The sequence below is a fragment of the Ammodytes marinus genome (assembly GCF_949987685.1).
Source record: "Ammodytes marinus genome assembly, chromosome: 12".
In the NCBI taxonomy this organism is placed as follows: Eukaryota; Metazoa; Chordata; class Actinopteri; order Uranoscopiformes; family Ammodytidae; genus Ammodytes; species Ammodytes marinus.
In genome coordinates this window covers 5,702,407-5,728,365 of record NC_137216.1, presented here as the reverse complement: position 1 = coordinate 5,728,365, position 25,959 = coordinate 5,702,407, and the positions used below count along the sequence as shown (strand labels likewise).

The 25,959-nt window shown below is 38.0% G+C and overlaps 4 protein-coding genes across 4 annotated transcripts in view; all 4 read right to left on the bottom strand.

Moving 5' to 3' along the window:
• Window positions 1–11,400, bottom strand: part of adarb1b (adenosine deaminase RNA specific B1b) — a 109,809-nt gene extending 98,409 nt beyond the window's left edge. Inside the window, exon 1 of the mRNA XM_080038225.1 lies at window positions 11,189–11,400. The gene's annotated coding sequence lies outside the window, so the exon portion shown is untranslated. The remainder of the gene's footprint in view (window positions 1–11,188) is intronic.
• A 4,083-nt stretch (window positions 11,401–15,483) lies between these two features.
• On the bottom strand, window positions 15,484–16,407 carry LOC307258458 (olfactory receptor 52D1-like; the record flags this gene model as incomplete). The annotated part of the gene is made up of 1 exon (XM_080037987.1): window positions 15,484–16,407. The coding sequence occupies one exon, from the start codon at window positions 16,405–16,407 to the stop codon at window positions 15,484–15,486; it is 924 nt and encodes a 307-aa protein (XP_079894113.1).
• A 2,568-nt stretch (window positions 16,408–18,975) lies between these two features.
• On the bottom strand, window positions 18,976–19,899 carry LOC307258457 (olfactory receptor 52D1-like; the record flags this gene model as incomplete). Its single annotated transcript, XM_080037986.1, has 1 exon — window positions 18,976–19,899. One exon carries the CDS (start codon window positions 19,897–19,899, stop codon window positions 18,976–18,978), a length of 924 nt encoding a protein of 307 aa, XP_079894112.1.
• Window positions 19,900–22,467: 2,568 nt separating this feature from the next.
• Window positions 22,468–23,391, bottom strand: LOC307258456 (olfactory receptor 52D1-like; the record flags this gene model as incomplete). Its single annotated transcript, XM_080037985.1, has 1 exon — window positions 22,468–23,391. The coding sequence occupies one exon, from the start codon at window positions 23,389–23,391 to the stop codon at window positions 22,468–22,470; it is 924 nt and encodes a 307-aa protein (XP_079894111.1).
• Between the last annotated feature and the right edge of the window lie 2,568 nt (window positions 23,392–25,959).

Here is a 25,959-nt window from a genome sequence, read left to right as displayed (position 1 = left end):
ATCAATAGAACTTCGCAACTGAAGGGGCGGCACCTACGCATGCATTTCTAATACCACTGCGTGCAATTGGATAGCCATAGGACCAATCAGAGCAATGAGCAAGGTGACGTATTACCTCCCGTTTGTTTTGCTAACAGCGGGTTAACTGGTAAATTAAACATTTGCCGTGGTCGGATGGCAATCTTTCTTGCTAACGAAAGATGTATGTGCCGTCTTCCAAATCGTTTAGTGTTGAGGCCAAAGCCGTTTCAAACTCAAACAACGTATCCACAGCCCTCTTTATTGTTTACTATCACAGCTTTGACGGCACCTGCAGAGAACTGTCGTCATCCGGCTACGCCCGCCCCAGAGATCCATATTTAGGGCTTCGACCCGCCCATATCAGATATAACGATTATATTGGCAACTCAGAATTTTCCGACATTAGTTAATGAGCTTCAATGGATCGTGTCCAGACCAACAGGCTGAGCAAATTTAAATTTGCCAGCGACAGGTCTTGATTTCCAGGCGATGTACCCTGCACTTCCTGACAACAATAAAGGAACAACTGGCTCTATTCGTCTAGCCTTTGGGCTAAGAGGGTAATTTAATATTCTCTTGCACTCTCCAGGAAACTCGACACTTTAAGAAAAACACAAGCTGTGCAAAACACACAACAGACACACTTGCAGGCATCATTTAATACAGTTCAAGGTGTTAATGGAACTGTAAGCCTCCCTAAATATAATAAAAGCCGCCAATAAAAAGTTACGCACCACGCAGTGCACATTTGAAAAGTGTAAGATTTGGGAGGTGCTAAAAACTCACACCTGCCTCTGGTGGTACACAGAAATCCTAATTTAGGCACATCTTTCATCACCACTTGGTCTCTGTGAAAGAGTGTTCAGCCCGAAGAGACAAATTCTCAGCCCTGGGAATAACAGGGAGTGTGTGCGTAAGTGGGTATGCAGTTGTCCATCGAGAGTTGTCTCTGACGCATACACGCAGTTGAAAAACTGACAAAGGGAAAAACCCAAAGTGACACTACAGAGGCCTCCCAACAAAGAAGTAAAAGTGAGGATTAGCGTGGTTCAAAAGTAATAACTATATTTGACATCTAACTTGGCTGAATAAGCTCTAACACAAGAAAATGTAGATGCTATCAAGTGTGAAAGAGTCTCATTTGTTTGCAAGTGATGAACTTTGATGTGATCCTTCTACTGACACACTTGTCAGAAGAGAACTCCAAGGCTGAGAGTCGGAGCTCAACTGATAACATAGCAAGCGTTCAACCAAAACTACTCAACAGCAAGGCCACCCTGGGAGTCCTTTAAAACTTCACGAAGATTCTTTTTTTTTATATCACAAGTGGACGGGAAGGAATTCAGTCGCACACAATTTGAATGCCTGCACTGATGTGGCTATAACTACAGTATATTTGGATGAACATTTTGAAAACTAAAAGGTGAACAATATGTGTGGCTATTGAGTTACACAACACTGTGCAAATGAAAACTATAGCCAGAACAGTGATCTTACGGCATAGCAGACCCAGCCATAATGAACATAGCCTGGAAAAACAAAGCAACCACTATTACAGAGAAGTTAGTTAGTTGCTAATGAAGTTAATGCAGAAAAGAAACAGTGGCACAGGCGAACAAACTTGCCAAAAAGTGGGGGATTGGGAATTTTGGATAATTTTATAATTCTATTTTCATTCTTGGGCTTGTGTTTCAAGTCTAATACCAATTTTGCATTGTAAGTGACATTTATCATCCTGGACCATAGTAAATCATTTAGAAGATAAGTCTGGTCTCTTGTCTTTCACACTGCTCTGATCATTCTTGTCTTACAGTGGATTAGGACCTATCCTGAAGTTTGAAGATAAGAAAACTGAATATTGTGAATGACACTATATTTTACCTGACGTAATGGATAACTAATAATCGCTTAGTGTGAAGATATATATTCATACGTTGGAGTAGCTGGTAAAACTTTGAAAAAAATAACTATAAAGTGTTTTTCCAGGTGGAATAGAGCATGCTGTGAGGATCTTTAAAAACTAATCAGTAATCTGCAAAATATGAGCTGATTGTAAAGACATTAAAGCCATCATCAGTCACAGTCATCAGTATCAGAAAGCTTCAATACACACTGCTCTGGTCTATTCACTAGTGGAAAACCCCTCACTGGGACTCTGACTGACAGGAAACAGCAAAGGGACTGTGTAGACCCAACAAAAACAGATTTAACATGACTCCACAGTAACAAAGGGTTAAAATTAGTAAATATTCTGGTCGTGATTAATTAAATATAAGATTTCGCTGTGATGATTTGCTCTCGCAGAGCTAATGACCTGCAGCTTTACGCAGGTAGAGACAGAAACATTCCACTGTGGTGTAAATGGATTTTCCACGATTGAGAAAACAATAGTCGTTATATGTTGCAAATGCAGGCTTCATTGTCTCCAGCAACGTGTCTCAAGTCATACAAGCAAAATTTATTTTGTATGGTTTCACTTTTTAGTTTGTTCCAGATGAGACAGATCCCACTCTGCTACTGACTGATAGTGTGTGATCGTATGTATAGAAAGCCTAAATGGAAACTGTGGTGACCAAACTCATCCAGTTGTACAGGGCCCTTTATCAAAAGATTTCAAGAAATGTTGTGCATGTTTTGGCAACTGTTTCTGAAAACACATGGAGCTGCACCACTCCTGCATCACTACAGCGGTTTCTGTTCAAATACTAAATTGCCCATGGCCATGGGTAGAACAAATCCTGACCTGTTTTATAGAAACAAAGGGATCAAATTAAAATGTTCCCACTGAGTGAGCAGAGTACACAAATAAGCCCCCATGGGTCCAGCAGCACCTGCTAAGCTCTGCTCCAAGCATCCCCCACCCCCCCTTTTCATCCCATGTAGCATCAGTTTTGAAGACACCTGACTAGAGAGAGAAACTAAAATCCACTGATAAGCACAGCTGACAACTCAAGAAATCGATCACTAAGGCCCATCCCTAGTCTATAGTATACACACAAGAGTTTTGAGCATTGTAGCAGTGGATGAAAATGGAAAACTCAACAGTAGAGCTGTGTAAAGCCCCTATATCAATGGGCTACGACTGTTTGCGACAAGTTGGAGACACAAAACTGCGAGGAAATATGCAAATTAGCATAGGTTCACTGGGCTGGTACTTACGACACGTTTGCGAATGTCCTGGCCAAAATTTGCCGGGAGCTCGCATTTATGTCTTGCAAACGTCTGGCGAGCGTTGCCCGAACGGAATGTCAGTCTAATTTTTGTCTGAAATCAAATCGCAATTTAGTTTCATACTTCGCCAAACCCTTGCTAAGTTGTCTCACATTTCACACACTTTCTGGCTCGCGGAAACTAAGGGTTTAGAAGGGTTTGCGACAAGTTCGAGACACCGGCGACGACTCTGAGGCTATTTTGAGAGAACATTTAATGATGTTTTTGAAAATGTTCAAAATTCTAGCGACAGGACTGCGAGGCTCTGTGACTCATGCGAGGAAATTGAGACCCCCGCAAACGTTTCAAGACAGTTTTGAGACTCCCTCGCGAATGCAGTCTCCAACTTGTCGCAACCAGTCACAGCCCAGTGAGATAGGGGCTTAAGCAGAGTGGTAGAACTGACCAAACTGTGATAAAACTGTATCTTGCATCTCAACCACTGTGGAGTATATCTGATTTAGGATGTAATAGCGTTGATACAGAATGGCTGCTAGGTAATCCTGCTGTGGGAGCTTGTGTTTGTGCCTAAAAGTGAGAACAATCTGTTTAATTGTAGCTCTAGAAAAAAATATTTTAGTCAATTCTAAAATGTCATTGCCATAGTAAGGAACGAAGCTAGGTGCTGGAAAGGCTCTTTTTTTTGACAAAGGTCATGGAGCCAGAAGGTATTGTGCGTAATTGAGGACGTCTATTTCAGACTGCCGAGGCTTGACCTCTACACCCTGAGTCACTCCAGGACACACAAGAAACAATCTACTGGCTAAATCAGAGCGTCATTAACCCCTGCGAAAAAGGAACGTTGAAGCAAGCTCCTCAGGACAGCACACTAAAAGGCACTCTATTTTGCTTAATCTTGCTCCTCCTTTTCCTTCTATATATAGCCATATCGCCAAGGGCTCTCCGCAGAGCTCCATAGAATATGAAGGACGAGAAGGAAAACCGAGAAGGTTGATGAATAAGAATGGGACGAGCTGGCGGAGGGGAAGAGAGGGCTAATTCATTTCAAAAGTTTAAAAGCGTAATTTGTGTGCAGCGTATTTAATGTCTGACTGTACCTTCCATAAAAGCACAAGGCAAAGGAGCAGAGTAAGCTCATAAAACAAGAGGGTTTTCACAGCTACTTTATGCCGCCTGCATTATTGATGGGTTTAGCCTGATCCAGGGTGAATGCATGTACAGTCACATCACACAGTCCATGTTTTCTGGTGAGATACACACAGTGAACTGCTACGACGTGAGCCTTTTGTACAGATGTCGGTTCTTGGGCATATGTTCACAAAGCCCGAGACAGTGTTGGATGAGGCACATAGCGGCTGCACTGAACGGCAAGGAAGCCCACTATATGGCCATTACCCTAGGGCAAAGTGGCGTTTTTCCCAGCATGCTGGAGATCTGGTGAAAGCCAGTGTAAAAGGCAGTGACAGGTTTGCTTTCGTCTCAAGTTTCACTACGTCTGGGAGAGACGTATTACAGGGGTGTCCTCCAACAGCTTGAAAAGAACATACTGTATAGCTTATATATCGTTATACATACTGTATAACGATAATTGCCAATATTTTGCATCCCTAACAAATGTGTAAAAAAAAAGCTGTATTGTCTACTGTTCTAGCTCTGGTAAAAAGTAGCCTTTAATAGATGTCAGTGACTATTATATTAATAAAACAAAATGTATTGAACAAAAACAGGTCTGATTTATCAACTTAAAAAGTGAGGGGTTGGGCAATGTTACTTTACTGATACACTCTACTGACGCAAGTCACACAACACATTATTTGTGTTTAGTAACAATATTTATTTATCAAGGAATAGCTGCTCCACCTTAAGACAGACCACCTTAATGTCTGCCTAATTAAGTTTCACTGTCTGCTTTATGCAAACAGCTGCAAAGATTAGTGTTTCTGCTCTGTAGACGATGAATACTGCACACCCAATGACAGCAGCAAATCGGACAATAATTCGGTCTGTGTAGCATTTCTGCCAACGAATGATCCAGTCAACTACGCCAAAGCAGTACCCTGCCCGTTGTAGTGCTAACAGCAAGTGTGTGCATGTGTGTGTGGTTGTGTTAGGCATCGACTGTTATGTCACATTCACGCTCTGATGATAACCTTGTCTGGCATGTGCATTCGCCCTTTTCTTCTGTTTTCAACTCATCTCCTGTAAAAGTAAAAAGAGGTTACAAAATGATTAAAGAAAAAAAAAAATACGCAGACCGTCCATCTGTTCACATGGAGCTGCCCTCCCTGTGCACAGTCACAGCGGTACCTACCCCAACACTGTCATTTTCAATAAAGAGTGATGCTTTCACGAGACAGTGTCACAATCTTAATGTACACCGCCTGTATAATGGCCACAACCTGCGGCCTCATGCTGCCCACAATTTGGTGACAGAGGGAATGGGGCGGCATTGCTGTGGCCCCCACCCCTCGGGTAGTGAGTGGTACCCTGCCCACCCATCACTCTGTCCTCAAAAAGTACAGTCTGTTGTCCTGTGGCGAAATATCTTCATCACTGGGCTAATCTGAAAAATAGTCTTTTTACTAGTTTGGTTCCTGAGTCTGACTCTTCTCAGGAAGTGTTTTATTTCATTTTATTTAGTTGTTTTGTCTTTTGTTATTCTGAAACGCTAAGTGCACTGCATGTCAACCGAAATTATTCATACCCCTGGGCCCTGGCAAATTTTTACTTAAAGTTACTTTTATGAAACCAGCAAGCTTTGGTACGCTATCTAGCGCTGCACTATTTTTTTTCACAACTGACAAACGGTTAAACACACAATCTCCAGTTTGTACTTTCCTGGGGGAAATATTATCCACATAAATATATATATGGTTATTTCACTAGTGCCAATAAACATAACATGTTAGTGCAGTGAATGGTAAAGCAATGAGAAAAGTGTTTTGGAATTCACACCAAACTATTTCAAGCAATATCCCATCCTCATTAAAGTTAAAGCTAAGGATTCTACAGCATGAGGAGAGAAAACAGCCTTGGAGAAAGCTTTGTTCACTTCAAACCATCATTAAATCTGTGCAATACACCATAGATAAATGTAGACCCTTGAGCATTTACTTTCTAGTGATTCCGAAAAACCAGTTTGTAATTAAAATCAATAAAAAGGCAACCAACCACGGCTGCCTAGTCGAACAATAATGTAAAAACACTGTAATATGAGTCTTTCAGGCATCCAGTACACAACTGTAAGTCATTGTAGCATACAGAGAAATATATTTAATATAACCCAGCTCCTGCCTCTGCAAGGGTCTTTGACATTAAAGTGTTAGCTGTTAGTTGCTAACAGTAGTAGCCTTGAGCAAACATTATCTACAGCATGTTTTACACAGACTGATTCATTGATTGTAACTGGCCACTCATGTGAAATTAAGTCAAAAATCAATTAATTTGAAAAGGGTGGAGAACAACAGTGTTGTAGGACGCCTTCTGGAACTGGCAGTGCAATGTGAAACAGCAAGGTCATTGGTATCCTGATTATGTTGTGGCAAAGATGTGAAATTCACATCTAGCCTGCATGGTACAAGGACTGGATTTAAAGAGTCCTTTTCAGCCGAGTGGGACAAAGCGCTTTACAAATGTAATCTCCCACACAACACTGTCACTTAACACAATACCAAATCAAAGCATGATCAAAGGAATAATTTTTTTTTATTCATTTGTTTGTTGTGTTATTTGATTGCAGAACTATCAAGAGTGCATTATTGATGGACCGCAGGAACAATTTACACGATGTTCTACAACAACATTTGAAATAACCCCGGTTTGATCACGTTCTGCAAAGCGCTTGAACACTTGGGTGTTGTGCTTTGACATTAAGTTAGCATCTCTCAAAGTTGAGAAAAAAAAGACATTAAGGTTATATTTATTAATAATTCAATAATCCAAACAGCCCAACATCACATTCTGATTTCAATGTTGTTAAATCCTGATTGGTGCATGCATTGAGTCAGTAAATTAGCCTCCAAATGTGAAATAACCTAAACTGCTCAAACTTTGGCTGAAATATGTGTGTTCACATTACCAAGAGAAATAAGCTGTTTGACAAAGTAAGTTGAGGTCTTTAAAACTATTTTTTTTTAGGTAAAAAGAAAGTATATAGTTTACCATCTGCGAATGAACAGCTGTATAGAACATCGTTCAGAACGTTACCCTGGTTCAACTTTAACCAACACTACTTGCTGCATTCACTAACTTCCATGTACAGTTTTTAGAAGACCTGGCTCAATCCAGGGGATCTGTTCCAAAACCTCTCCTGGTTGTCTAATCAAATTGCACTGCCGGCCCCATCAGACCTGGAGTCACAGCTGTGGCTACCAGTTTAACGACTCCTCTGTGTCTCATCCACAACAGATCCTCTCACAAGGACTACGACCTCTGCACATAATACTGTTGACTGGCGCTACATTCACTGCCCATCGTTTAGAGCAAAAGGTTTTTTTCTATTATCTAGATTGATTATGGGTTCTGATGAGCAACCTCTTCCTTTAAATGAATGACTATTGTGTGTACTCTTACTTACCCTTACTCTCAAACAAGAAGAACCTTTCTCACAAATTAGTTAAAAAATAAAAAATAAAAGGAGAGACAGGAAGGTAGGGAGACTGCTAAGCCTCACAGAGCAATGTCTGGTTGAGGCAACGCCACGATATATTAGCGCCGTTTGCTTAAATCAATATGTAAGTGAGAGAGAAGAAAACAGGATGCCTGCTGCGTGAGAGACAAAGGATGAATAGCGGTGAGCCAAAAATGGCATACAAGTGGCGACTGATAAGGAGCACAGTCCGGGGAAGTAAGGAGAGAGCGCCTCTATTACGGAATGTACACATATCAAACAGTTCAAAAACGCTGTCGGATTAGGTCCAGTTAACTAAACGTGGTGCTAACAACCATGCAATAAGACTAGGAAGACTTTTGTTTCCACAGCACTAACACTACCGGGGGAAAACAAATATGTTCAAGAGGGCATCCAGAGTGGGGGCAGCCAGAGCAATTTCATTTCATCTAGCCGAACCTATGCATTCAAATATTTTGCATGCAAACAAGTAGCGGCCGACGTAGCGTACCCCTCTCGATGACAACAAACATCAGAATTCCTGGCGGTTTGGGAATCATTAAAGCACCACACGTAATGCTGTACAGACAGTGTTGCCTCTTGGAAGCCTTAAAATGATGAACTAAAAAGGGGTGTCGTCTGAACCGAAAACTTCCATTTCCAACAGGTCCATGTTTTGCAGAGAATACAAGTGAATAAAGGCTGATTTAAGTCAAGTATTAGTATTTAAGCCATAATATAATATCCCTGCAAGTTATGAATAAAATACTTGCATTTACTCCAACAGATTAATAGGGCGTTTACCCAGGAGCTTATCACAGTTAACAGCTGACATTGAGCCCAGGCTGTGATTTTATTCAGTTATCCTAATCAGATGCAATCAGCCCGCAGATCCCCAGGAAGCGAGTGCATTGTAGTTTTTATGGTGCCTTGTCTCCATGATGGAGCAACGGTATATTCATTAGGGCTCCAACAACCTTGTCCTCGGGGCAGCCAACATATGGATTAATGACAGAAGCTGCTATGTCCACATGGTGCTGCCGTGCCAAGGTGATTGCTATAGGATTGCATTGCCTCTAGTTATATGCATTATAGTCGAGCATTATAGGGATCATATGCAATACTCTCATACAATAGCCAGCAACAATCTTTAAGCAGGAGTCGTAGCTGTGGCATTCCGGCTTCATCTTCTGATGCATGGGTCTACAAACACACTACTTACACAAACACACACACACACACACACACACACACACACACACACAGAGTAAAACAGTCAGTTTGGCACAATACCCTCAGCTCCTGGTCTAAGCAGTTTTATCCTCTTTAAACGTGTTACCACCTCAGCAAGTGGGGCAGTGCTGCAGCAGCTTTATGAAATCCATACAGTGTTGGCCTAATGTGGCCGGCCCCCTTCAACTTAGTTTTTGATCTCGAATTTGCCTAAGGCCGCCACTTGACAGTGTTTTCTTTTAGCCGACTACCGCAAATGGATTTTTTGCAAAACCTCAATTACTGCCGTTAACTCAGCCAACCAATCGGCAAAATAGCTCTTCCCACACACAGTTGCAAAATAGATTCAATCGTACCGCATCATTTCCTTAAACCAATTCTGTCAGCAAAATGCTTCTGCTGCATAGTTAATACCGCGAGGAATCATTTTCATAATATGCTGCATAGTTTAAAAAAGGAAAATGTACAAGTCTTGGTCACATGTGTTGCCAAATCTCACACCCCACCATAAAGCTGTAAGGAAGTGAGGCTCCCTCCCTGTGGGAATGGGGTACTTTACGAAGGAAAACACCGCTCCACTCAACTAACGTTGATACACTGTCAACCACTTTACACTTGTTTGTTATTTCAAACAGTTCTGCCCTGAGGTTGTTCAAGAGATCCCATTCCCTACCTTGAAACAATCAAAAGTTTACCCCTGAATAGCTGGTCACTCCTGAAGAGGCACAGTGATAATAGGCTGATACAAATTCACTTCATCCTGAAACTCCATCCAGCAGTTTAACGAATAAACATTGAGATTTTTTTTTTAATAAGTGAAAGCCTGCCATGTTGCATTGCTGGACTGACAGATTATGGAAGTCTTTCACTCTGATTGTGATTGAATGGATTAATGCTCGGCCCCTAAAGCCCCCCTCCCCGGGTTACATTTGACATGACAGATGATGGTTACAAAGGATTGCACTTTGCATTATAAAAATCTACCATTTGAGAAACAAATGTAGGTAGTAACCAAGAAGATGGGACCAACCAACTAGTAATTTTTCACAGCAAAAAACTTCCATAATGGCTTATGCTGGTGGTGTATGATGATTCCATAAATCCATGATTAGTATAAGGAATTTGAGGAGCGGGGCAACATTGATGCAAAATTCTCCCAAACTGAAAATACTTGGGGAAGAATTTCACCCCGATGAAGGCTCAGTTCAGGAACACTGGTGGCTCCATCTCTAGGTGAGAACATAGATTGTATATGAAAGAGGGTGAGAGACAGCTCGGGGCAAAAAGAAAAAAACAACAACATTCAAAATCACACCAGAGAAGGTGTGGACTGAGGATTACACAAAGTAACTACTTTCCGCACACAGGATGCAGACCTGCAATGTTGCACAAATATAGCAACATCATAATGCATTTGTTTAATTCACCTCTACTTCCCTTTTAAATGAAATAAGAGGGGAACCAAACTTGTGAATTATTCAGTTGTTACACTTTTAGGCAGGATTTCCTTCCTAAATAATATTGACAAGGCAGCAGCCTGAACACAAGCACTTTAAATGCCTTGCAGGCTACATCATATATAGCCTAAAATATGTAGGCCTATGTATGCATGTACACGCTGCCTACATTATTCAGGTTGTCTTCGCTGCACACCGTCACATATGGGCTGTGTGAACGTGTTAGCATAGACGAGAGCACATCTGAACGCTGCGTCGCTACACCACCGGCGTTAACACTTTAATACGCTGCAGCATTTAGCATGGCGTGCACGGTACCGTACGTCTGTGAACGTCTACATGATGCAGTCTCCCGGGCAGACCTTCACACACAGGCAGCACCACTGACAGGGTAAAGCTGAGGTAGGATGACAGCCATAAATCTCAATGGCGCAGCGCATACACGCATGGTATAATAGTCTATCACTCAGCGCACGCAAATAGCCTATAGAAGTACCGGTAGATGGTTTGGTTACACACAGTCATTTGGACCGGTGAGAACCCCACGACGGCCGCGCAGTTACAGAGGATTACCCAGCCTAATATATTACATAAACACAACCGGAACCTAAATCATATTAGCAACCCCCGTTTGTTCCATCCTCCGCAGCAGCAGCAGCAGCACCCCCAAAAAATAACAAGCACGCAGCCTACTCACGGTTTTTGTTGTCACGCAGAGTTTGGATTTGCGGACGAGCTGAAATCTTCTGAGCCCAATTCGACTTCAAAAGCCAGGTGATTGTTTTCCCTGCGTGTCGTCGCTGGCGTTGGAAAGAGGAAAAAAAAATTAGCACAGGTTGAGAGAGCGGTTGGTTGTAGGGTCGCATGTACTGCAGTGTTCACAGTCTGCTGCTGTCGGCCCCGCTTGTTCTTCTTCGCCGGGTGTTTTGGCAGTTGAAGAAGTGCACTATCACCGCCAAGTGGTGTGGAGCCACATCACGGGTCGTAGGACTTCTCTTTACTATTTCAATTTTTTGGGGGACTTTGCTCTCGCGCGACGACTAATGTCAAGTTACCGTCAGGGAAATTTACTACAATGTGTTTTAATAATAATAATAATAATAATAATAATAATAATAATAATAATAATAATAATAATAATAATAATAATAATAATAATAATAATAATAATAATAATAATAATAATACTATCCTATCATAATAATACTAACTATAACAATCTTAATTTAAAAAATAACAAATGCTGACAAGATGCATGTTGGAAAATACAGAATGTACAATTCAATGTTCAGAAATGTACTTCAATGTGTTAACTAAGAATAATAATACAATTAAAATGAGATAAAGAAAAAATGCTGACAAGATGCTTTGTGAAAGAAAACAGAATGTGCAATGCAAGGACACCCATTTCAACCTGTTTCACAAAATAAATTAATTATAAAATAAAATGTTTTACTCTTATTTTGGATTGTTGGCAAGTCCATATGCTTGTATGAACCCAGTGCGAATCACTCTTGCAGCCCAAAGGGTGGTTTAGTAAACTGGTGTGTACTTTCTGTCATTAGATTGAGAACAGTCAGAATGAGAAAGTGATGATCGCGGCAACAAAGCTTTCAATGTCCTAACTAAACTGCAGTTATGTCACAAAAGTGCCTGTTATATGCCTGTTTGTTCAAGTAGGCTAACTAATTTACAAGATGCTAATGTGGTGAAAGGCTTAGCAGTAATCTAGTAGGTACTAACACACGCAAAATAGGCTTTTAGTTTGGCACTTAATATCTCCAGCAAAGAGAGCAGAAAAGTGAACCCAAAGTGTACAACATTTTTGTGTGGATACATTTTTATTTGAAAACATCGCCTGACATACAGAATGTCTTCAGAATTTACATTCTAGGTATAACTTTGAACTATACACACTGGATCTCTGCTCAGAGAATTAGACTTGACTTTTCCTTATTTGTTTGGACATACAGTCCCCTCCATAAGTATCGGAACAGTGAGGCCAATTCCCTTATTTTTGCTGTAGACTGGAAACATTTGGGTTTGACACCAAAAGATGAATATGAGACAATAGCTCAACATTTCAGCTTTCATTTCCAGGTATTCACATCTGGATCCGATACACAACTGAGAAGATATCATTATTTGTAAAGGAACACCACATTTTTAGGCGAGCAGAAGTATTGGAACAGATAGACTTTATATAAATTAAAGTGAATAAAACTTACTATTTTGTCGCAAATCCTTTGCTTGCAATAACCGCATCAAACCTGTGACCCATTGATCACAAAACGATTGCATTCTTCTTTTGTGATGCTTTTACAGGCTTTCACCGCAGCCTCATTCAGTTGCTGTTTGTGTTAGGGGGTTACTCTCTTAAGTCTCCTCTTTGGCAGGTAAAATGCATGCTCTATAGGGTTTAAGTCTGGAGATTGACTTGGCCAGTCTATAACCTTCCACTTCTTGCCCCTGATTAACTCCTTTGTTGTGTTTTGGGTCATTATCTTGCTGCATGATGGAGGATCTTCCAATCAGTTTGGTTGCATCTTTCCTTAAATTGTCAGACAAAATGTTTCTGTAAACTTCTGAGTTCATTTTGCTGTTGCCATCATGTGTTACATCATCAATGAAGAATAATGAGCCCGTCCCAGAAGAAGCCATGCAAGCCCAAGCCATGACATTGCCTCCACCGTGTTTCACAGATGAGCTTGTATGCTTGGGGTCATGAGTAGATCCTTTCTTTCTCCAAACTTTAGCCTTTCCATCACTTTGGTAAAGGTTCATCTTGACAACAACACAGTAACACATGATGGCAACAGCAAAATGAACTTAGAAGTCAACAGAAACATTCGGTCTGCCAATTTAAAGAAAGATGCAACCAAACTGATTGGAAGATGCTCCATCATGCAACAAGATAATGATCCAAAAAAACTGCAAAAACAACAAAGGAGTTCATCAGCGGCAAGAAGTGGAAGGTTTTAGACTGCCCAAGTCAATCTCCAGACTTAAACGCTATAGATCATGCATTTTACCTGCTAAAGAGGAGACCGAAGGGAGTAACCCCCCAAAACAAACAGCAACTGAATGAGGCTGTGGTGGAAGCCTGGAAAAGCACCACAAAAGAAGAATGCAAACGTTTTGTGATGTCAATGGGTCACAGGCTTGATGCAGTTATTGCAAGCAAAGTATTTACGACAAAATATTACGGTTTATTCACTTTAATTTATGCTAATGTGGTGAAAGGCTTAGCAGTAATCTAGTAGGTACTAACACACGCAAAATAGGCTTTTAGTTTGGCACTTAATATCTCCAGCAAAGAGAGCAGAAAAGTGAACCCAAAGTGTACAACATTTTTGTGTGGATACATTTTTATTTGAAAACATCGCCTGACATACAGAATGTCTTCAGAATTTACATTCTGGGTATAACTTTGAACTATACACACTGGATCTCTGCTCAGAGAATTAGACTTGACTTTTCCTTATTTGTTTGGACATAGGCATAAGGTACAGTATGTGTACACATTATCTAATGTTGTGTTTTCATTATTTCGAACCGAATAGAAAAAATAAGCAAATGTGAAACAGCATAAAAAACAAGAATATAAACTGTCATAAATACTATAAATAAATAAATTGTATGTCTCTGAAAAAGCCAACCCTTATTCAACAGCTGATAAACATCCTATATTGTACTCATTTTGGCAGCTACAAACACCTATTTACATGTGTACAGCAAATTATTTACATGTATACACTAATCATATATTTACAAAGCCATACTATACAGTATATCGCAGTTTTAAAACCAATCAACCCTAATCTCCATTCAGTCAGTATAAAAAATATCCCACTCAAAATCCCCTCATCCCAATAATAGAGTGTTTGTACCTTTTTAAACTGAATTATGTTTGTGCTTTGTACTCCAGCTCAAACAATTCCACAAATTTACCCCACAGATTGTTATGCACATACTTTTTAAAGTTGTTTATACGAAAAAAACACTGCATTTTCGGCCAAATTTTTTAAATTTTAAAACCATACATATTAGAGGATTTACTAAATAACCTGAACTTGAACACTGTAGGCTACAGTACTTGTTCTAACCTGTCTAGTTTATTTTCCAAATACATTAGACGAATACAAAGCAGCATATCAGGAATCATCATTGAACAGTTTCCAACATAATTCACTAAAGAGCTGGAGTGGCACATCAATGTGTATGTTTATTGTTCCACAAGCATCTGCAATTTGAAAGGAAACATTTACACAAAATGTGGATATCCATTAGAATCACATTTCAATAAGGATGGGACGCCACTTAACCAACATAATGCTGCATCGTCTGCAACGGCAGCCATTCCCAGCATTAGAGCATGTATGTTGTACTTCCTAGAAATTTGCAGTGCCCCCTGACCTCTCACCATGGTTTAACTGCACCCTCTGCTGTCTAAAGTCAACATCTGCTGCAGAGAGTTTTAGGTACTGGGGGTTTCCTGCAAAGAAAAAATGTACCAAGTGGTTGCATTAACATCATTTAGATTATAATGTGAAAATTGTCATTAGATTTAGAAATATCATGAATGAAAAAGTGATATTCGCGATAAAACCCTGTCAACAAAATCGTAAACACACGCTTTCAGTCCCTTCACTAAACTGCAATTATTTCACAAAAGCACTGTCGACTTCTATGGCTTTTGTTAGAGTAAGTATTTAAAAGCAGCCAAGTATCCTACTAACACACACAACCTAAGCATTTAGTTTGGCACATTACATCTCCAGCAAAGAGAGCAGAAAAGTGGACAAGAGAACCCAATGTTTGCAATAAGTTTAATTTAAAAACTTTCCTGACATCTATGTATGGCAAATTTCCATTCCAGAACTTCAAACTATACACCCAGGATCTCTGCCTTGAGAGAAGAGACATGTGACTTATCCTAATTTGTCAGAACATTAAGTATATAAAGTACTGTGCAATATATGTATAAATACATTATTTAGGTTTAATATGAAAAAAATACAGAATTCTCAAACGGATTTTTGAAATTTTAAAACCATATATAAGAGGATTTACAAGAGGAGGGATGATAAGAAATGTCATTGCAATTAAGTTTTGAACATTTTGAGATAAACCACTTGAACTTATTCGCATAGACATAATATCTAAAAGTATAACCACAAGGAAAGTTATCAAGGAAGTTAAATGTGGCACACATGTTTGAATGAACTTCCCCCTGTTTTCTATAGAATGCAGACATGTTTTGACAATATACATGTAGGACCAAACTATAAAAAAACCATGAGCAACATAAAAGATGATTGTTAAGTTTGCAACTATGTTGTTTACAGTAGTATCAACTGAGGAACAAGCAAGTTTAACAATTATCCAATTCACACAAAACATTTTGGCAATATGTAGGCTGCATAAGTTTAATCTAGATGTTAAAAAAACATTTGTGCCTATCACGCATACAGGTGTTAACCAAGAGAAAGACACTAATATTGAGAGAGTTCGTTTTGACATGATAGAGTGGTATTGCAGTGGTCGACATATAGCCACATATCTGTCATATGCCATGAATGCAAGAATAGAAAATTCACTGGCGGCAAATGAGTACAATACTAAAGCCTGAACAAGACAACCAGAATAAGAGATACCATGAACAGGAGCGAGCAGGTCCCAGAGAAACTTGGGGTAGAAAGCTGTTGACCCATAGAGTCCATTAATGCATAACATGCACAGTAAAATGTACATTGGTTCGTGCAGGTTTTTATCCAAGATGATGGTCACAACAAGAGAAACATTTAGTAGTACAATCAAACAGTAACACAGTAAAGTGAGAGCAAAGAGTGTAAAGCGGTAGTTCCTCGTTTCATTTAAACCTGAAAGAAAAAACATTACAGAAATATTATCCATTGTATCATGGTAAGAGAGCCTTTTGGAGGCTGGGGGGAGGGTTAACTCACTCCCTAACAGTGTACATTTTCTTTTTCATGTGGCTGTTATTAATATCTTATCTGGCAATGGCAACAAACAACTTGGGATTTCAAACCAACCAATCAATGGTGCAGAAGAGTTTATACCTAGTTACAATCGAAGCACTGTACAAAATAAACAGGGACTGGCTGGCCAACCAATGGCCGTCCGTTGCTGTGCACCTGAGAGCTGTAAGTTTACCTGATAATAATAATAATAATATCCTATCATAATAATAATAACTATAACAATCTTAATTTAAAAAATAACAAATGCTGACAAGATGCATGTTGGAAAATACAGAATGTGCAATTCAATGTTCAGAAATGTACTTCAATGTGTTAACTAAGAATAATAATACAATTAAAATGAGATAAAGAAAAAATGCTGACAAGATGCTTTGTGAAAGAAAACAGAATGTGCAATGCAAGGACACCCATTTCAACCTGTTTCACAAAATAAATTAAATATAAAATAAAATGTTTTACTCTTATTTTGGATTGTTGGCAAATCCATATGCTTGTATGAACCCAGTGAGAATCACTTTTGCAGCCCAAAGGGTGGTTTAGTAAACTGGTGTGTACTTTCTGTCATTAGATTGAGAACAGTCAGAATGAGAAAGTGACGATTGCGGCAACAAAGCTTTCAATGTCCTAACTAAACTGCAGTTATGTCACAAAAGTGCCTGTTATATGCCTGTTTGTTCAAGTAGGCTAACTAATTTACAAGATGCTAATGTGGTGAAAGGCTTAGCAGTAATCTAGTAGGTACTAACACACGCAAAATAGGCTTTTAGTTTGGCACTTAATATCTCCAGCAAAGAGAGCAGAAAAGTGAACCCAAAGTGTACAACATTTTTGTGTGGATACATTTTTATTTGAAAACATCGCCTGACATACAGAATGTCTTCAGAATTTACATTCTGGGTATAACTTTGAACTATACACACTGGATCTCTGCTCAGAGAATTAGACTTGACTTTTCCTTATTTGTTTGGACATAGGCTACATAAGGTACAGTATGTGTACACATTATTTAATGTTGTGTTTTCATTATTTCGAACCGAATAGAAAAAATAAGCAAATGTGAAACAGCATAAAAAAGAATATAAACTGTCATAAATTCTATAAATAAATAAATTGTATGTCTCTGAAAAAGCCAACCCTTATTCAACTGCTGATAAATATCCTATATTGTACTAATTTTGGCAGCTACAAACACCTATTTACATGTGTACAGCAAATTATTTACATGTATACACTAATCATATATTTACAAAGCCATACTATACAGTATATCGCAGTTTTAAAACCAATCAACCCTAATCTCCATTCAGTCAGTATAAAAAATATCCCACTCAAAATCCCCTCATCCCAATAATAGAGTGTTTGTACCTTTTTAAACTGAATTATGTTTGTGCTTTGTACTCCAGCTCGAACAATTCCACAAATTTACCCCACAGATTGTTATGCACATACTTTTTAAAGTTGTTGTTTATACGAAAAAAACACTGCATTTTCGGCCGAATTTTTTAAATCCATACATATTAGAGGATTTACTAAATAACCTGAACTTGAACACTGTAGGCTACAGTACTTGTTCTAACCTGTCTAGTTTATTTTCCAAATACATTAGACGAATACAAAGCAGCATATCAGGAATCATTGAACAGTTTCCAACATAATTCACTAAAGAGCTGGAGTGGCACATCAAGGTGTATGTTTATTGTTCCACAAGCATCTGCAATTTGAAAGGAAACATTTACACAAAATGTGGATATCCATTAGAATCATATTTCAATAAGAATGGGACGCCACTTAACCAACATAATGCTGCATCGTCTGCAACGGCAGCCATTCCCAGCATTAGAGCATGTATGTTGTACTTCCTAGAAATTTGCAGTGCCCCCTGACCTCTCACCATGCACAGTGCTTTAACAGATGGTTTAACTGCACCCTCTGCTGTCTAAAGTCAACATCTGCTGCAGAGAGTTTTAGGTACTGGGGGTTTCCTGCAAAGAAAAAATGTACCAAGTGGTTGCATTAACATCATTTAGATTAAAATATGAAAATTGTCATTAGATTTAGAAATATCATGAATGAAAAAGTGATATTCGCGATAAAACCCTGTCAACAAAATCGTAAACACACGCTTTCAGTCTCTTCACTAAACTGCAATTATTTCACAAAAGCACTGCCGACTTCTATGGCTTTTGTTAGAGTAAGCATTTAAAAGCAGCCAAGTATCCTACTAACACACACAGAATAGGCATTTAGTTTGGCACATTACATCTCCAGCAAAGAGAGCAGAAAAGTAGATAAGAGAACCCAATGTTTGCAATAAGTTTAATTTAAAAACTTTCCTGACATCTATGTATGGCAAATTTCCATTCCAGAACTTCAAACTATACACCCAGGATCTCTGCCTTGAGAGAAGAGACATGTGACTTATCCTAATTTGTCAGAACATTAAGTATATAAAGTACTGTGCAATATATGTATAAATACATTATTTAGGTTTAATATGAAAAAAATACAGAATTCTCAAACGGATTTTTGAAATTTTAAAACCATATATAAGAGGATTTACAAGAGGAGGGATGATAAGAAATGTCATTGCAATTAAGTTTTGAACATTTTGAGATAAACCACTTGAACTTATTCGCATAGACATAATATCTAAAAGTATAACCACAAGGAAAGTTATCAAGGAAGTTAAATGTGGCACACATGTTTGAATGAACTTCCCCCTGTTTTCTATAGAATGCAGACATGTTTTGACAATATACATGTAGGACCAAACTATAAAAAAACCATGAGCAACATAAAAGATGATTGTTAAGTTTGCAACTATGTTGTTTACAGTAGTATCAACTGAGGAACAAGCAAGTTTAACAATTATCCAATTCACACAAAACATTTTGGCAATATGTAGGCTGCATAAGTTTAATCTAGATGTTAAAAAAACATTTGTGCCTATCACGCATACAGGTGTTAACCAAGAGAAAGACACTAATATTGAGAGAGTTCGTTTTGACATGATAGAGTGGTATTGCAGTGGTCGACATATAGCCACATATCTGTCATATGCCATGAATGCAAGAATAGAAAATTCACTGGCGGCAAATGAGTACAATACTAAAGCCTGAACAAGACAACCAGAATAAGAGATACCATGAACAGGAGCGAGCAGGTCCCAGAGAAACTTGGGGTAGAAAGCTGTTGACCCATAGAGTCCATTAATGCATAACATGCACAGTAAAATGTACATTGGTTCGTGCAGGTTTTTATCCAAGATGATGGTCACAACAAGAGAAACATTTAGTAGTACAATCAAACAGTAACACAGTAAAGTGAGAGCAAAGAGTGTAAAGCGGTAGTTCCTCGTTTCATTTAAACCTGAAAGAAAAAACATTACAGAAATATTATCCATTGTATCATGGTAAGAGAGCCTTTTGGAGGCTGGGGGGAGGGTTAACTCACTCCCTAACAGTGTACATTTTCTTTTTCATGTGGCTGTTATTAATATCTTATCTGGCAATGGCAACAAACAACTTGGGATTTCAAACCAACCAATCAATGGTGCAGAAGAGTTTATACCTAGTTACAATCGAAGCACTGTACAAAATAAACAGGGACTGGCTGGCCAACCAATGGCCGTCCGTTGCTGTGCACCTGAGAGCTGTAAGTTTACCTGATAATAATAATAATAATATCCTATCATAATAATAATAACTATAACAATCTTAATTTAAAAAATAACAAATGCTGACAAGATGCATGTTGGAAAATACAGAATGTGCAATTCAATGTTCAGAAATGTACTTCAATGTGTTAACTAAGAATAATAATACAATTAAAATGAGATAAAGAAAAAATGCTGACAAGATGCTTTGTGAAAGAAAACAGAATGTGCAATGCAAGGACACCCATTTCAACCTGTTTCACAAAATAAATTAAATATAAAATAAAATGTTTTACTCTTATTTTGGATTGTTGGCAAATCCATATGCTTGTATGAACCCAGTGAGAATCACTTTTGCAGCCCAAAGGGTGGTTTAGTAAACTGGTGTGTACTTTCTGTCATTAGATTGAGAACAGTCAGAATGAGAAAGTGACGATTGCGGCAACAAAGCTTTCAATGTCCTAACTAAACTGCAGTTATGTCACAAAAGTGCCTGTTATATGCCTGTTTGTTCAAGTAGGCTAACTAATTTACAAGATGCTAATGTGGTGAAAGGCTTAGCAGTAATCTAGTAGGTACTAACACACGCAAAATAGGCTTTTAGTTTGGCACTTAATATCTCCAGCAAAGAGAGCAGAAAAGTGAACCCAAAGTGTACAACATTTTTGTGTGGATACATTTTTATTTGAAAACATCGCCTGACATACAGAATGTCTTCAGAATTTACATTCTGGGTATAACTTTGAACTATACACACTGGATCTCTGCTCAGAGAATTAGACTTGACTTTTCCTTATTTGTTTGGACATAGGCTACATAAGGTACAGTATGTGTACACATTATTTAATGTTGTGTTTTCATTATTTCGAACCGAATAGAAAAAATAAGCAAATGTGAAACAGCATAAAAAAGAATATAAACTGTCATAAATTCTATAAATAAATAAATTGTATGTCTCTGAAAAAGCCAACCCTTATTCAACTGCTGATAAATATCCTATATTGTACTAATTTTGGCAGCTACAAACACCTATTTACATGTGTACAGCAAATTATTTACATGTATACACTAATCATATATTTACAAAGCCATACTATACAGTATATCGCAGTTTTAAAACCAATCAACCCTAATCTCCATTCAGTCAGTATAAAAAATATCCCACTCAAAATCCCCTCATCCCAATAATAGAGTGTTTGTACCTTTTTAAACTGAATTATGTTTGTGCTTTGTACTCCAGCTCGAACAATTCCACAAATTTACCCCACAGATTGTTATGCACATACTTTTTAAAGTTGTTGTTTATACGAAAAAAACACTGCATTTTCGGCCGAATTTTTTAAATCCATACATATTAGAGGATTTACTAAATAACCTGAACTTGAACACTGTAGGCTACAGTACTTGTTCTAACCTGTCTAGTTTATTTTCCAAATACATTAGACGAATACAAAGCAGCATATCAGGAATCATTGAACAGTTTCCAACATAATTCACTAAAGAGCTGGAGTGGCACATCAAGGTGTATGTTTATTGTTCCACAAGCATCTGCAATTTGAAAGGAAACATTTACACAAAATGTGGATATCCATTAGAATCATATTTCAATAAGAATGGGACGCCACTTAACCAACATAATGCTGCATCGTCTGCAACGGCAGCCATTCCCAGCATTAGAGCATGTATGTTGTACTTCCTAGAAATTTGCAGTGCCCCCTGACCTCTCACCATGCACAGTGCTTTAACAGATGGTTTAACTGCACCCTCTGCTGTCTAAAGTCAACATCTGCTGCAGAGAGTTTTAGGTACTGGGGGTTTCCTGCAAAGAAAAAATGTACCAAGTGGTTGCATTAACATCATTTAGATTAAAATATGAAAATTGTCATTAGATTTAGAAATATCATGAATGAAAAAGTGATATTCGCGATAAAACCCTGTCAACAAAATCGTAAACACACGCTTTCAGTCTCTTCACTAAACTGCAATTATTTCACAAAAGCACTGCCGACTTCTATGGCTTTTGTTAGAGTAAGCATTTAAAAGCAGCCAAGTATCCTACTAACACACACAGAATAGGCATTTAGTTTGGCACATTACATCTCCAGCAAAGAGAGCAGAAAAGTAGATAAGAGAACCCAATGTTTGCAATAAGTTTAATTTAAAAACTTTCCTGACATCTATGTATGGCAAATTTCCATTCCAGAACTTCAAACTATACACCCAGGATCTCTGCCTTGAGAGAAGAGACATGTGACTTATCCTAATTTGTCAGAACATTAAGTATATAAAGTACTGTGCAATATATGTATAAATACATTATTTAGGTTTAATATGAAAAAAATACAGAATTCTCAAACGGATTTTTGAAATTTTAAAACCATATATAAGAGGATTTACAAGAGGAGGGATGATAAGAAATGTCATTGCAATTAAGTTTTGAACATTTTGAGATAAACCACTTGAACTTATTCGCATAGACATAATATCTAAAAGTATAACCACAAGGAAAGTTATCAAGGAAGTTAAATGTGGCACACATGTTTGAATGAACTTCCCCCTGTTTTCTATAGAATGCAGACATGTTTTGACAATATACATGTAGGACCAAACTATAAAAAAACCATGAGCAACATAAAAGATGATTGTTAAGTTTGCAACTATGTTGTTTACAGTAGTATCAACTGAGGAACAAGCAAGTTTAACAATTATCCAATTCACACAAAACATTTTGGCAATATGTAGGCTGCATAAGTTTAATCTAGATGTTAAAAAAACATTTGTGCCTATCACGCATACAGGTGTTAACCAAGAGAAAGACACTAATATTGAGAGAGTTCGTTTTGACATGATAGAGTGGTATTGCAGTGGTCGACATATAGCCACATATCTGTCATATGCCATGAATGCAAGAATAGAAAATTCACTGGCGGCAAATGAGTACAATACTAAAGCCTGAACAAGACAACCAGAATAAGAGATACCATGAACAGGAGCGAGCAGGTCCCAGAGAAACTTGGGGTAGAAAGCTGTTGACCCATAGAGTCCATTAATGCATAACATGCACAGTAAAATGTACATTGGTTCGTGCAGGTTTTTATCCAAGATGATGGTCACAACAAGAGAAACATTTAGTAGTACAATCAAACAGTAACACAGTAAAGTGAGAGCAAAGAGTGTAAAGCGGTAGTTCCTCGTTTCATTTAAACCTGAAAGAAAAAACATTACAGAAATATTATCCATTGTATCATGGTAAGAGAGCCTTTTGGAGGCTGGGGGGAGGGTTAACTCACTCCCTAACAGTGTACATTTTCTTTTTCATGTGGCTGTTATTAATATCTTATCTGGCAATGGCAACAAACAACTTGGGATTTCAAACCAACCAATCAATGGTGCAGAAGAGTTTATACCTAGTTACAATCGAAGCACTGTACAAAATAAACAGGGACTGGCTGGCCAACCAATGGCCGTCCGTTGCTGTGCACCTGAGAGCTGTAAGTTTACCTGATAATAATAATAATAATATCCTATCATAATAATAATAACTATAACAATCTTAATTTAAAAAATAACAAATGCTGACAAGATGCATGTTGGAAAATACAGAATGTGCAATTCAATGTTCAGAAATGTACTTCAATGTGTTAACTAAGAATAATAATACAATTAAAATGAGATAAAGAAAAAATGCTGACAAGATGCTTTGTGAAAGAAAACAGAATGTGCAATGCAAGGACACCCATTTCAACCTGTTTCACAAAATAAATTAAATATAAAATAAAATGTTTTACTCTTATTTTGGATTGTTGGCAAATCCATATGCTTGTATGAACCCAGTGAGAATCACTTTTGCAGCCCAAAGGGTGGTTTAGTAAACTGGTGTGTACTTTCTGTCATTAGATTGAGAACAGTCAGAATGAGAAAGTGACGATTGCGGCAACAAAGCTTTCAATGTCCTAACTAAACTGCAGTTATGTCACAAAAGTGCCTGTTATATGCCTGTTTGTTCAAGTAGGCTAACTAATTTACAAGATGCTAATGTGGTGAAAGGCTTAGCAGTAATCTAGTAGGTACTAACACACGCAAAATAGGCTTTTAGTTTGGCACTTAATATCTCCAGCAAAGAGAGCAGAAAAGTGAACCCAAAGTGTACAACATTTTTGTGTGGATACATTTTTATTTGAAAACATCGCCTGACATACAGAATGTCTTCAGAATTTACATTCTGGGTATAACTTTGAACTATACACACTGGATCTCTGCTCAGAGAATTAGACTTGACTTTTCCTTATTTGTTTGGACATAGGCTACATAAGGTACAGTATGTGTACACATTATTTAATGTTGTGTTTTCATTATTTCGAACCGAATAGAAAAAATAAGCAAATGTGAAACAGCATAAAAAAGAATATAAACTGTCATAAATTCTATAAATAAATAAATTGTATGTCTCTGAAAAAGCCAACCCTTATTCAACTGCTGATAAATATCCTATATTGTACTAATTTTGGCAGCTACAAACACCTATTTACATGTGTACAGCAAATTATTTACATGTATACACTAATCATATATTTACAAAGCCATACTATACAGTATATCGCAGTTTTAAAACCAATCAACCCTAATCTCCATTCAGTCAGTATAAAAAATATCCCACTCAAAATCCCCTCATCCCAATAATAGAGTGTTTGTACCTTTTTAAACTGAATTATGTTTGTGCTTTGTACTCCAGCTCGAACAATTCCACAAATTTACCCCACAGATTGTTATGCACATACTTTTTAAAGTTGTTGTTTATACGAAAAAAACACTGCATTTTCGGCCGAATTTTTTAAATCCATACATATTAGAGGATTTACTAAATAACCTGAACTTGAACACTGTAGGCTACAGTACTTGTTCTAACCTGTCTAGTTTATTTTCCAAATACATTAGACGAATACAAAGCAGCATATCAGGAATCATTGAACAGTTTCCAACATAATTCACTAAAGAGCTGGAGTGGCACATCAAGGTGTATGTTTATTGTTCCACAAGCATCTGCAATTTGAAAGGAAACATTTACACAAAATGTGGATATCCATTAGAATCATATTTCAATAAGAATGGGACGCCACTTAACCAACATAATGCTGCATCGTCTGCAACGGCAGCCATTCCCAGCATTAGAGCATGTATGTTGTACTTCCTAGAAATTTGCAGTGCCCCCTGACCTCTCACCATGCACAGTGCTTTAACAGATGGTTTAACTGCACCCTCTGCTGTCTAAAGTCAACATCTGCTGCAGAGAGTTTTAGGTACTGGGGGTTTCCTGCAAAGAAAAAATGTACCAAGTGGTTGCATTAACATCATTTAGATTAAAATATGAAAATTGTCATTAGATTTAGAAATATCATGAATGAAAAAGTGATATTCGCGATAAAACCCTGTCAACAAAATCGTAAACACACGCTTTCAGTCTCTTCACTAAACTGCAATTATTTCACAAAAGCACTGCCGACTTCTATGGCTTTTGTTAGAGTAAGCATTTAAAAGCAGCCAAGTATCCTACTAACACACACAGAATAGGCATTTAGTTTGGCACATTACATCTCCAGCAAAGAGAGCAGAAAAGTAGATAAGAGAACCCAATGTTTGCAATAAGTTTAATTTAAAAACTTTCCTGACATCTATGTATGGCAAATTTCCATTCCAGAACTTCAAACTATACACCCAGGATCTCTGCCTTGAGAGAAGAGACATGTGACTTATCCTAATTTGTCAGAACATTAAGTATATAAAGTACTGTGCAATATATGTATAAATACA